Raw genomic sequence first — 13,990 nt, 5'->3', positions numbered from 1 at the left:
TAGCTGGTATCGTAGTATTGATACAACATGCTAATGATATCATACTTGGATTGGCACAAACCGACATAACACCCCATGGAGTGGCAAAAACGACATAGACTGGCTTAGAACAACTTGGAAGGCATGGGGCAACTAAAAGCGACACAAAACGACTTGCTATACGACAAAAAGCTACTTGAAACGTCTCTCTACACGAGAAAAAACGACTTACAACGCCTTGCTATACGACTAGAAGCGACTTGCTACACCACAATAAAGCGACTTAAAACGCCTTGCTGTAAGACAGAAGCGACAAACGGTGCAAGAAAGATTTCCCCATAATATTTACTGATATATCTACAGTGATATCTAGAAACCATCCAATTAAATCTTTAGATATTGATTGAATCTTTAATTAATCGGTGACATTTAATTGTTAATTAATGTGTGAATAAATCTCTAATCAGAACAGGGACTTAACGTTTGTACAGGATCATAACTACACGTTTTTCTAACTCTAGCCAACTTACATCTTGGCACATACGTAAACGATGCAAAAAGAACCTGGACATTGATATACTTAGTAGGCCATCTCTATTTATGTACCTATTGTGATATATTCTATTAAGTTCGATATTTTTCATCAAGGATCGATTAAAAACAGATTAATAATAAGGGATTATCAACTCAATGGACACCTATGGACATATTGAAAAGCATAACATAACGTAACTAGGCCCAGACTATTCTTGAATGAAACACAGACGAGAAAATTCTTCAAAAAATCAGGCCACCGTGTAACCCATTTCCCTTTGAAAAGTTTTTCTTTACAAGTTTTTTTCTTTTTCTTTGCAATAATGGTCTGATTGACTAACAAATCGGTGAATCGGTGAATCATTAAACTGTTTATAAGGTGATTGCGTGTTTGTGACCCAAAAGAACTGGCAGAAATGAACTAGCAACGCAGGGTAGGACTGGATAGGAATTAACTAGCAGCACAGGGTAGAAATGAACTGGTAACACAGGGTAAAAATGAACTGGTAACATAAGATAGATGAAGGCAATTACAAAACCACAAATGTGTGCAGCGTTGATAAAGAGCATTGATAATGGGATTTGACATGATCTAACCCTCCTAGTAAGGCACCCAAACCAAAGATGATCCTCGGTAAGTGCTCAAAACTTTTATTGAAGCTATAGGAGACGTTCTGACCCTTGGCCCACGACAGTCATCACACCAAATAGTCCAGGTTCAAAACATCAAATTTGTTTTGGGCAAAAAAACAAACTAAATGTGTTATTGATAGTTTAATGGGGTATATGATATGAATATAATGAAAAGGTATTGTAACCGGGCCAATATAACAACGGTATATATCATACTCTATTGATACTATAACAATACACGACAAATTCAATCACATATCGACAACACTTGATTCATGTTTTTCTCTCGTTTACTCATTAATTCTACATTATTTTTTAGTGTTTATCAGACACTCCAGTAGTCACTGTCAGTTGAACCTTATCAGAAGGAATTAGACCCCCCAAAACGTAGATCCTTGCCGAGAAGAAGTAGCTAGCTAAGTAAAAACAGGGATAGCTTAAACTCTACGTAGACAGTTAAGTTAACTGTTGTTTTTTTTTGTGCCGTATCCGAAGGTATACCTTGAATTTTTGCATCAATTTATAGTGTTAACATGGCCATGCACAGTCACTGACAGTTGTGCCTTATCAGAAGGGATTGGACCTAAAACTCGAAACCTAATCGGCAGAAGAAGTTAGACTAGTATAAATTGTGTTTTGTGGACAAGAAAGAATCAAACAGCTTTAGTCATTATTCTGCTGTATTCTCGAAGATGAAATTGGATGATCGTTTGAGATCTCTATTGTGAATTCGATCAAAATGTGGAATTCCTATTTTATTTGGACACTTAATATAAGAATTGTTTGCTACATGGTTTGGTATTGGTAAATGGTTAAAGTAAAGCCAACTTTAATAGGTATATATGGGCATTAATATTTAAAAGAAAGCCAACTTTAATCAGGTATATTGTTAAGATTAAGTTGATAATCTGATAAAAGGTTTGAAAAGTTGATAATAACATGAAATATTCATAAACATTCTCTCTTTAACCTTGATATACCATAGTGGGACCGACTCCATATCTCATAAATACACGCTACAGTTTAATAGACAGCACTTAACTATCTAACAGTAGAATAGATCAGGTTCGAATCCTCCCCAAGGTAAGAAAAATTACATCTGAGCTGTGAGTCGCTAGTGAGTAGGTGCTATGGATTCGAATCTTCAAGGTAAGTAAAATTCTGAATTCACGACAGCTCAGTCGCTAGCCATTAGGTGCTATAAGTTCGAGTCCTCTCCTCAAGGTAAGAAAAGTTTTCATTACTGGCACTACGGCTTGCCCGAAATATCTGGCCCTATCCGTTCCTCTGATAAAGTGATGATATACGGATGGGGTATCACGGGTAACGGATGACGCCAGATCTCTCTGACTCCGCTATGGTAGACCTTTATAATCATGCAGCTAAGTCGCTTGGGTCCTCAAGGTAAGATCTGCTCTGTTGGTAGCCATTGGTGTCTAAGGGTTCGAATCCCTGTCAAAATCAGGATAACAGCATAACAGAAGAGACAATCAGTCTGACTTACTCTAGATAAGTTTGCACCCTAACAAACTATATATTTTCCTGTATTATTATATTATTCTATTTTATGGTCTCAATGACACAATCTAGGACCTTCAATAGTGTTAAAAACCTCCCATAAACTTAATTTTAACATAGATTTATAGCTTGTAAACATTCTTCTTTCATTTCAAAACTTCACTATCCAATATCAATGGTTTGATACTACGTGTGGTAACTGACAATTTTATCTAACGTGAATGTCGTATCTATACACCAATAGGTCGGGCTACAAGGGGGTCACTCAGTATCAGTCATTGAAGGGGGTGATGAGTGATGCCACAGGTGAAAAAAAGTAACATTGTAAGTGTTATAATAAAAAATCTCCACAGACGTTCACTGGCATCTCAGCTTTACATAACTACACACTAAAGTCAGGCATAACTGGTAAATGCACTTAAACACTTGTCACTCAGTCAGCAGATAAACGTGAGGGGGACAGGACAAGGTACTTCATTTCTGGGCAACTATTATATCTTAAATAAAGTTTATCAGAAAACGAAGATTAAAAGATTTATAAAACCTCTCAACTGTTATATTTTATCTGTATTATAACGCTATTGTCTTATTTAAAAATCCGTTTTGATAAAGCAGTTGACTAAATAGAGTTAAAATAATTATTTATATCGTGCCTTATTGGCTCATATCTTTAAGATCAGACCCCTACCTAGCAAGATGCTCTCGATTGGGCTAGCTACCGATCTGCTTTAGATTCTTAAATCAGTACAGCAGACAGCACGGGTTTGTATTTAAAAAATGTGCCTATTTGACTATATTGTGCTTATATTTGAATGTTTTGCATCTGTGTACACGATATTGGAAGAACCCTCTTTGAAATCCTTTTAAGAATCGTTTTTCAAGTTTTAATAAGTTATTTTCACATTGATTTTTTCAGATTTCAAGACTGCGGATCAGAAATGGTAAATTGTGAAGTGTTTCGTGATAATTTTGGATAGATTTATAGAGAGATCTCGACAAACCAGCGACCAAACCTTGAAAAATAAATAAATCCTGTCCATAAATTACGGAGATAACTAAAATATTTCATAACTTGCGTCATATATCTTGTCTGGACACAATCACTGTTGGAACGACAATCGAAACTAGTTTTGGACAAGTCAATCTCAAGTTTGTGTAAAGGTTTCTCAATTTGTGTTGACCGACCGACCGACCGACCGGATATTGTGATCGGATATACATTTGCCCCCATCCTAATAGCTGGGAATGTGAGAGTGATTAAACATAGGAAAACTGTCTGTAATTTTCGTTATAAATAAGTATTCCGAGATGAGTAAAAGAGGAGGTCGAATGGCTCTGGCCAGTGCTGGTGGACGCTCCAAAGTTACACGTGCGGAGTATGATGACAATGTTCTACGCGATAACGTGCGCATGGACAATAAACACATGCGTTCGTTAAAGGTTCACGAACGCGCCAAAAATGTCGTCAGCAGGACAATCGACAAGGAGGCTTTGATGTTCAAACAGAGACAATCTGCACAGAAAACACGTTTGCCGGGATTGAATGCCCAAGGACAGAGGCAACGTGGATTGAAACAAGATACAACGAATTGGATTCCTGATGTTAGTTTGTCTGCACCTAGACAAGAAGTGATCCATCAAAATGACACCCTTTCTACCTTGGTCAGTAGTCAATCCCCAGTGGACAGAAAATCCCCACTTTCCCCTAGAGACCCCTTCACACAATATGGACACTTGTCATCACCAGGGGTTACCACTGGACAGAGGAACGGGCATTTGTCACCGGAAGTGTCACAGAAGTCTGACACGAGCGAAAAATTCAAAATACCTAATGGAGTTGCCGATCCAAAAATGGTCACCCCTCAACGAAGGTCAATGCGTATTGGAAGCAAGGAAAGTTTCGACGATCCTTTCGATTCGAACCCACGTTTAAAAAGTGCTTCAAGAAAGTTATATTTAGATTCTAAGGGAATCCTGCGCGAAGAGACAGTGTTCGATTTTCTTAGCAAACCCAAGCATAGTACCGAACTTAAAAAACGATTGGACACGAGGATTAGGCTAGAAAAGGAATTCACTCCTCGCCGCTCATTAAGCGAAAAATCAAGTACTAAAACTCAACCGCTTGGATTAAAAACCACAGGAACCATGTACAAGAACCCATGGTAGGACTGTTAAGGAATCAACTATTACAAGACCTACGCCTAACCACGCACATATTGTGGACGTGATGGCTGAGCAGATGTAATAAATGTTCCGATTAAACAATATAATATAAGCTATGTGAACTGATCGAGAGGGGTTGCTAGCTGACAATCCATTCTGAAAGAGTGAGCATGACACGCTGGCAACACAAATAAATCAATATTTATTGATGATAATATTGGTATACTTATGATTTTAATCTAATCCTTACTGCTAGCACACAGTTACACCATCTTGTGTCCAAGCAGCCAGTGAAATGGCTGTTGCCAGGTGACGTCACACAAGTAATACGTCTATGACACTTAGTATTCAAAGTGTTAATTAAGCCATAATTCCCAGCTAAACAATTGCAATTGTTGTATATCAAAATTAATAAAATTATGATAATAACACAGCACGTTGATATAGAGTTTACGGCCCAGAAAGATCCCAGAATATCCCCTTATTTTTAACTGGTTTAATTGAGTCCTCCTCATTTAGTGTATCCACAGCCATCTGTAATATAAACATGACAGGTTTTTCTTTTATCTGTAACTATACGGTCAAAGCCTTCTAGACTGGCATCCCACGAGACTAGTAGGAAATACTGGTCTAGACGGTAATATACTACTTTCTACCAACTATAAATATCATACTTTTAACGTTTTTCTCTGGTTCGACTATTAATAATATTAACTAGGCCTAACTAGTGTCTAAAACAATACAGTCATTGAAACATTTAAGATGGAGTGTTACTCATCACTTATTAAATCATACCTGTTTAGCATCAGCATTCTTCATATCTCCTCTTAACAATAGAATATTAATCAGTTGATCACTTCTTATATCAGGATGACTCTTTACTAAACCCTGCAAAACACATCAACACATTTAATTACACATAGACACAATAGTAAACCCTGCAAAACACATAAACACATTTAATTACACACATAAACACAATGGTAAACAGACACACATCTAGACTAGTGTCTATGACAAGCTATGACTAGACCACATGTGAAAAAAGTGCGCATTATAATCGCAATTATACAGTATCACAAACATACAGATACCATATATTTGCGTGTATAATGCGCACTGTTTACCCTATTTATTGAAAACAGGCAAAGAAAACAACCACCTACCATAACCTCTAGTGACAACATGGAGGTATCTTTTAGTTTTAATATCTCAGCTATACTAGACAGTACATCCCAGGTCTTAGTTTCCTATAATATAGAAATATAACACTGATAATTTCTCTTTTATATTACTTTTAGTGACAGGTGACTCTCAAAGAACTGGACCTGGCATCAGAATTGTTCTTAGATTGAGGAGGATTCTAGCAGGCTACTAGACGACAATCCAACATGACTGGTCTATATTCCACTGTCCTAGCAGATGACAATCCAACTAGCTACCGACTGAGCTATTCCACTGTCCTAGCAGATGACAATCCAACTTACTACTGACTGAGCTATTCCACTGTCCTAGCAGACGACAATCCAACTTGCTATTCCACACCTTGATATAATGGAAGTTGACTTCCAAACTTCATGTAGGAAATAGAATGTACACTCAGATATATAAAACAGTAAAATATAAACTTACTGAGCGAGGTGCCCACTTAATAAATAGTTGTTTTAACTGTTCTCCTTCTCGTGTTATTTTATCAGCTGAGTTCCGTCGTTCATCATATGTTTTAAACGACAGTTTTCTACAAAATAATATACATATAACTTGGTCAAAATATACGAAACCCATATCCATACTTTATTAAAACTCTAGATACCAGAGTTCCAACTCCAGGCTGCGTACTCATGAAACAAAACTTAACTTCTATCACTGTTTCTAGGATATCCTAGTGGTAAGATTGTTTCAAGAGAACGCCGTCAGCTATTACCATGAAATTTATCAGTAAATAAGTAACTAAACTTCACATACTTTCCTAATAAAGCCCGAATATATTCCTTCAATATTTTAGTCTGTCCTATCTCTACCAGGATATCGAAGGAAGCTGGTCGTAAATGTTGAAAATCACTGTTATAATCTGCCCAAGTTTCACATACAGTATCAATAGAATCTGTTTTATTCATCCTGTAATACACAGAAAATATAGCATCAGATAGAGTTTTACATCCTACTTTCTGCACCATGTGGACTAATGAAGATGGACAACTCTAGGCAGTGTACAAATTTTGGAAATTTTGCCGGGACAGACGCATTAGCCTACTCTTTTTCAATTTCCAACTGTTGAGGGATCTTTAACTTGCACAGCCTGTAACATACAGGGCCTTGGTTTATTGTCCCATTTGTCTGACTAGATGTTTTAGTAGCCCCTCCAACCTTCATCATAGCAACAAAAATAAATACAACTTACCAATTTCTAGTAAGAAGTTCATTAAAACAGTTACTGTTTCTTAAATCAAGAAAAAATTCTTCCAGAATCAGAGTAGCCCTGAAATAAAAATGAAACAAAATTAAAAGTTAGAGTTGTATTATTGCTGTCGTTTTGGAGAAACTTTTGCCAATAAAACCTCCTATAAAGTCAGAATTAACCTTTACTGTGCAGGATAAGAAAAATGGACAAGCTTCCCTGTCCCCTAGTCTCACCCCTCTCTTAGCTTCACCCTGTCTCTACCTACCCAGTTCTAGAGAGAGTAAGAAAGGTCTCAGTGAGCTGTTGAAATCTGTCTTTTCTGATGTCACTTCCTTCCTCAGCCTCTTCTTCATCATATTCATTTTTTAAATATCGTTTCCTTAACTCCTTCATATAATCTCCAAACACACAGCAGTTATTAGTATTAGCTATCTGAAATAATACAGATATTATTCTATTCCATTCTACATCATCACAACGTCAAACTATTACTAACTGCAATAGCAACCTTTCTTGTATCACAAAATGCAGCGATTCGATTGGATTGTATGCCAGTGAATGCAGCCAATCAGAGCTCTCAGAGCTCTAACTGAAAATTGAAATGACGTAATTCTATAGTTGGATGGACTATAAAGACGAATACTTACCATATAATGTACGAAATATTTGGGTTCTCCTCTCGTAGCTTGATGTTTATCTCGATAGATGGTGATAACATCTACAATATACAACAATATTTCATACTAATAGTTCACATTACAAGCTTACTTTACTCACGCCTGTAATATTTAATATCTAAAACACAGCTGAAGCAGGAGATGAGCTCTAGTCAATGAGTTTGTGGACATATCAAATCCAAAATACAACTCCGAAGAAAAGAAAGGTAAAAAACACAGAGATGATCTCTAGTCAATGATGATATATTTAACTATGTTTGTGGATGCATCAAATCCCACCAGAATTTCTACTAGAGACCAAAGAAACCAGTCTACTTTCAAAGCCAAAGAAAGGTCTAGGAATTTATGATACATACTTTGATAATCATTGGCAAATGTATTAAGTTCATCCACAAATAACTCTAAAACTTTCTTCACTAGATCTTGATTGATAATCTGGGCTACTTGTAGCTGAAAATATAATAAACAAATAATCAACACGAGACAGGGTCAAATTAAATAGATTGAAAATAATATAACCCCTTGTGTGATTTGTTATAAGGATAGAAAATTTAATAACTTACGTTTTGTTCCATCATTTGAAAGAGTATAAAAGGAAGAGAGGTGTTGTAATGTCCCTCACTGTCTGTTTCTGGTGGACCATCTTTATACCAGTCCTATCAACAAATAAACATTACTTTCAATTAACAAAATACTTACAAACAATTCAAACTTGGCTATTAGGTATTTATATTCATAAAACAACAAGTAATTATCTATAAACAACAATAGCATTATATTACAATAGTTTTTCAATAACAACCTAGTTATATGAAGTTATTGAGGAATCTGTGTATAATGCCTTAACTGTACGTGACTATAATTCCTACCTTTAAGTCTGTTTTTAAACTATTATTCGTCCATTCTCCTACATTTTTCTTCATATTTTCTAAATACTGTTTCTCTAGCAACTTGATATACTTCGCTTCTAGTAAGGGAGGCAACTCCATTTCTTTTATATCAATATTTAATTCAGGGTGTCGTAACAATTCAGGAGAACTGAAAATATAAGGAGAGATAAAACCTGCATGGACGACACGACACGTCAAAAGTGTTTAACTACAAAAAGCAACAGCTTAAATATGGAAATACATCAACTTCGAGATAAGTTTTGAATCAATTATCAATTAAACACAGGTAGCTTTGACAGCATAACAACTGGGAAATATGGATGTATGTATCAACACTTTGAGTAATTCGGTAAAAACATAACTTACTCGTAAGCATTGACCCATTGTAACAATGACACGATTTCATTTCCCTCTAGTTCTTGATTTATTAAATCTATCAGCTGAAAATATCAAATTATTTATTACGAAGAGTTCTAATATTGTTGTGGTAAATCAAATTTTTACCTGTTATTATAATCATCTAGAAATCTTTTCGTAATTTGGAGATGAAGTCCCCCCCCCCCCCCCTTCCTATAGTTCAAATACTACTTAAATCAACCCCCAAATACACCCCTCCAACCCCCACGTCATTAATAAAAGCAAGAATTCATTATTTAAGTGTTAATTTGTAAAGAACTTTCATGCAAAAGCAGTATATAGAAAGATTGAAAATTGAGAAGTTATTTGTGGTCTTTAAATGAAAGGTAGCTTAAATCGAGTTACTTCCCTTCAATTAGTATTACTACTGCTATAGAAGGTATAGCATGAATTTAAACAGTGGAATTGAACTGTTTGAAACTGATGTTGCTGGTCTAATTAATCATATGAAACTTATGTCCAAGTGGGGAACTTGAGATGAGCTTGTGTCAAAGCTGGGCTAGTCCTTCCTTTAAACAAATACAGTTGATGAACAGGAGTAAAGAATCTAGAGAATCTCTGGACTTACGTGAGCTGACAGTGCTGTATGGTACATTCGAAGATAACGGTTCACGATATCATATTCGGGTGGAAACAGGGGAGGTAACATAGTCTGAAAAAAATTGATTTATGAAATGAAAAATATGAAATATACAGTAATAGCCATGATCCTTCTATGACCTATAATAAACAGAAGTTATATATAAATAAAACAATTTTATAGATAGATAATTCTAAAGTTCTGATTGTTGAAAATGGTTACCTTGACAACTTTCAGATCATCAATCATAAGTTGACGTGTTAATTCAAGATGGCGGACTAGCCACATATTATTGGTCTGTCTATCTTCTAGCTGGGATCCTTCAATTCTAAAATAAACATTACAGGAATAAAGAAATAAAGCAATCAGTGGATGTGAACAATACAAAAGGCATCAGACGCTCAACAAATTTCAAAATGCGACAGACAAGAATTCAGGGCTCTATGGGCACAATCTTCCAATGATGTACTGAGTGAACACAATGCAAAGTGGTCTCAGGTGCTCAAGAAAATTCCAAACGACATTTTTAAACAATTCTTTTGCCATAACATTAACAAACTTACCTAGCAGCAATGGCCTGTTCCAGAACTTTAAAACCTTGTAGCCGCCATTTTTTAGGTCTGCCTGGTGGACTGAATCCTGTTGATGCCTCTTTTTTAATCCAGGCCTGATCAAGTCTAAAAATAGTAACACTGTATCAAGTTTGGGAGAGTCTCAAATGAAAATTTGACAGAACACTTGGCAATGATTTAACAAGGTTAACAACTTAGGTTAATGAGGATCCTTTCTACCAGCTGGCCCTTCGTCAAACGTATTGTCATTGATTTTACAAGGATAACAACTTAGGTTCTCTAGGATCCTTGACCAAGACTCTTAGTATGGATCTTGGTCTATCCGTACCCAATTACAGCTGGGTCAACCAGAAAGTTTTAGCATGTCAACAAGTAAACATTACGTACCTTTCTTCTCTTTCTATAATTCTAAGAGCAGTAACTATTAAAGTTGGTTCACGTCTGACTGATAACAATACACGCTGTAGAATAATCCACAATTGTTTTCCTAAATCGTTGGATAGCTTATTGACATCAGTGAAATAATTCTTTAATGTCTGTAATAAAAAAAAGGTGCTTTTTATTAAAGGAGAAAATTATTGTAATTTGTCAATCTTGTAGGTAAGCTATAGTATTTTTTGAAGAAGAGTATTGTTACTTTTATCCTCTTTGAATCTACTAACTAACCAATCTTTAAGGCTCAATAAAAAAGTTTGGCATGCTTACGTTATTATCTGTAGGACTTTTCTGAGGTTGTTTATGAAGCTCCAACAACAAATCATCTCTTGACATCTCTAGATCTGTTAAACTGAAATAAAATATAACAGAATGAAATGAAATTGAATCATTATCACTTAGTGTTTACAGACTTTCTGTTGAGGCCTCTGATTAGCTGTAATTGCTAGAGTATAATCCAATCAAATCCCTGCATTTACATACTTCTGTGAAACACGAAAGGTGACTATTGCAGTCACAACATAAGACGAAGTTCGTATCTTGACAATGTGAAGATGTAGGGAAAGTAACTAACTGTTTATGTGCCTGGAGAAGTTTTCCATCATTAATTAAATCTCGGGTTCTTTTCACACTTTCTGGCACCGTAAAGATATGGTTGATATTTTCTTGTGCTGCCGCCAACTGAAAGAGAGGATGGAGTTCACAGATCCAGAAAGACATTGCAACTTATTAGATAATGTTTCTATTCTGTGTTTTTAAAGTGATTTATTACATGGGTAGCTAAAAACCAGATTTCTACAAATTCTTACATTGAGCTGAAGGTCACAGATTCATGCATTAAGTTGGTGGGACCAGCTATGTACTGAAGTAACCCAAAGCTCCGTGCAGCTGCAGACAGAAAAGCCATCCCCAAAATGGGATTTTGAAAAGAGTAATATTGAACGGTAACATGCCTGACAGAATTTATTATTCTCTGATTTTAAATCTTTTAGTTTCTTGTGTAATGGTTGTACACCTTTATAGGTAGTCTCCATTTGTTCTAAACTACAAAATAGAAAAAAATTAACACATCAAAAGGAGGTCTTTGTACTACGTTCTGCTCCTCTTGGACTAATGAATATGTGCAGTGTGCAGTTGTGCATAACAGACTGGGAAGAAACTAAGATCAAAGAATCTTTAGGTATAACCTCAGGTTAGTGAGCAAGCGTCTAACTCACTGAGCCACCATGACTCCCTTTACCAATATGAAATTAACATATTGTCGAATATATTTTGTTTCCATACCTTTCTTTTATTTCGTAGACATCTTGTAAAGCTGATTGTAACTGGTTCAAACCTGTTCTAACACCATCTAACTGAGACTGTACAGCTGTTTTCAACATGGCTTCCACTGACGCCTTCTTCCTAGCAACTCTTCTCTTATACTGATCACATTTCTCTAGTTGTTCTGGTCTCTAGAATAAAAATTAAAACGTTACAATACTCTCTCTCTATTGTTAGTAGGTCAGAGGTGACAAGGACCATTTCAATTTTGAGTCAGGTGTCTGTGGGACTTGCAATTCCATTACAGGCCTATTACTTACCTCTTTACAATCCCAAGAATACATTTTCAAAAGATTTTCTCAATAACATACTAAATTCAAAAAGTTTACCTGGAGAAGATTAGCAACATGTTTAGCTGCTGCAGCTCTGGCTTCAGACTCCAGACGTCCCAGATCTAACGGTGCTGGTGCTGGGCCGTGTTCATCATCAGGGTTACTCACATCTACTGTGTAGTTACTCATCTTGGTTTAGGGTGATCTCTTTCAATACTGAATGAAGGAATAAATGAATGAATGAATGAATGAATGAATGAATGAATGAATGAGTTAAATTCATCACAGAATAGGGAGTTCTCTTTCAATAGCTTACTGAATGAATGAATGAATGTATTATGATAAAAACATGATTAGCCTTCATGACATAAAAATATCTAGGACAATTCGATAAATGTAAACAAATCATAATAATAAATCTTTCGTTTCGTGTCCATTTTTAGAATTTTTCGCTGGCAGAAGTATCTGTAGATAATTTTCCAGTGCATGCAAATCTGCTTATTTGCTGTCAGATCTAACTTTAGATTCAGATCATACAAATAAAAACGTAAAACAAAGTAAAGTTAAGAAAATTAATAACAAACCTTAAAAATTATAAATTATTGTTCCACGCCCATGACGCCATATTTTTGTACAGAGCCTCAGATGAATTGAAGTTCTCTTTTCGAACCATACACTTTCTAATTTTTGTTCATTTTGGTTCATTTTGAAATAATTCTCGGAAACTTTAAAGCGAATACAATACTCATTGAAATTATAGAATATTTCAGCGTTTTCTTTAATGATTTTCTATTAAAATAAGATTTTTGTCAGCTGTCAGTTGTAAAGTTCACTACACCTTCAAAGCACCTATATTCGTATCGTCTCGTCTGCTCCCCAGTCTACCATAACAAAGTAATAAAGATCGCTTATTTCTATGTAAGAATTTTAATGACATTTCTTTTCTGTACACTTTACAAAGGCTCAGGGACCCAATAAACATTTGAGAATGTGTAGGAGTCCGTCAGATCCTTTATTTTCATTTAATACGGCCCGATCAGCACTGACAGCAGGGTCTCTAGCTAGAGGCCAAACAACTGTTTGTTGGTTCTTCCAAAGTTTCCAGTCGTTGTGATTGTTTGACAGTGCATTGAGGTAGAGTGAGGTTATTGATCTACAAAGCTCATCCCCCCCCCCCCCTCCCCTGATGCCACTTGCTGATTGTTATTTGCATACAATAGTCGACTGGATTTGACAATAATTAATGTTGTCTTATTTTTACCCTTCAGATTACCTCCCCTTGAATTGAATAAGCCTACCGATAATCGAGATGCCAGATGGATTGCTGTCGATATGAAGGTACGATTTTAATTCCACAGCCAGTGCTTTCTAAATCTTGTATATTGATATCATGTTTTCCATTTTATTCTATAGTTAAAGGCCTATATACCGGTACTGAGAAATAATTATTTAACTGTGGTCTGATTCATTCAAGGCGTATATATATATAAGATTTACCTCCCTTTAATAGGAACTGTGTGTTGTGCATGTGCTAAGGCGTATTAACAGATCTCCTCGTCACGGGCCAAAATTAGCCCCTCATGTGAATTTGATTAA

The 13,990-nt window shown here is 35.8% G+C and overlaps 1 protein-coding gene across 1 annotated transcript; it reads right to left on the bottom strand.

The window, feature by feature from the left end:
* Positions 1-4,527: 4,527 nt before the first annotated feature.
* Positions 4,528-12,607, bottom strand: LOTGIDRAFT_235649 (hypothetical protein). The gene is made up of 21 exons (XM_009065072.1): positions 12,452-12,607; positions 12,084-12,253; positions 11,753-11,843; positions 11,374-11,480; positions 11,070-11,151; positions 10,752-10,900; positions 10,356-10,469; positions 10,015-10,120; positions 9,781-9,864; positions 9,162-9,235; positions 8,775-8,943; positions 8,469-8,561; positions 8,262-8,355; positions 7,876-7,946; positions 7,494-7,660; positions 7,229-7,306; positions 6,793-6,945; positions 6,460-6,565; positions 5,994-6,077; positions 5,623-5,715; positions 4,528-5,361 (listed from the first exon to the last, which is right to left on the bottom strand). Exons 1-21 carry the CDS (start codon positions 12,581-12,583, stop codon positions 5,278-5,280), a joined length of 2,301 nt encoding a protein of 766 aa, XP_009063320.1. The 5' UTR covers positions 12,584-12,607; the 3' UTR covers positions 4,528-5,277.
* Between the last annotated feature and the right edge of the window lie 1,383 nt (positions 12,608-13,990).

This window comes from Lottia gigantea (genome assembly GCF_000327385.1).
Source record: "Lottia gigantea unplaced genomic scaffold LOTGIsca_67, whole genome shotgun sequence".
Classification (NCBI taxonomy): Eukaryota; Metazoa; Mollusca; class Gastropoda; family Lottiidae; genus Lottia; species Lottia gigantea.
This window is presented reverse-complemented; position numbering and strand designations above follow the sequence as displayed.

What these genes read in the sequence shown, in the direction of transcription:
- LOTGIDRAFT_235649 (XM_009065072.1), bottom strand. Translation starts at nt 12,583, where the DNA reads ATGAGTAACTACACAGTAGATGTGAGTAACCCTGATGATGAACACGGC. An exon ending in AAAGTCCTACAGATAATAAC is followed by an intron (nt 10,901 to 11,069) that starts GTAAGCATGCCA and finishes TTTTTATTACAG; the next exon opens with ACATTAAAGAATTATTTCAC. An exon ending in GTTTAAAAACAGACTTAAAG is followed by an intron (nt 8,562 to 8,774) that starts GTAGGAATTATA and finishes ATTTGTTGATAG; the next exon opens with GACTGGTATAAAGATGGTCC.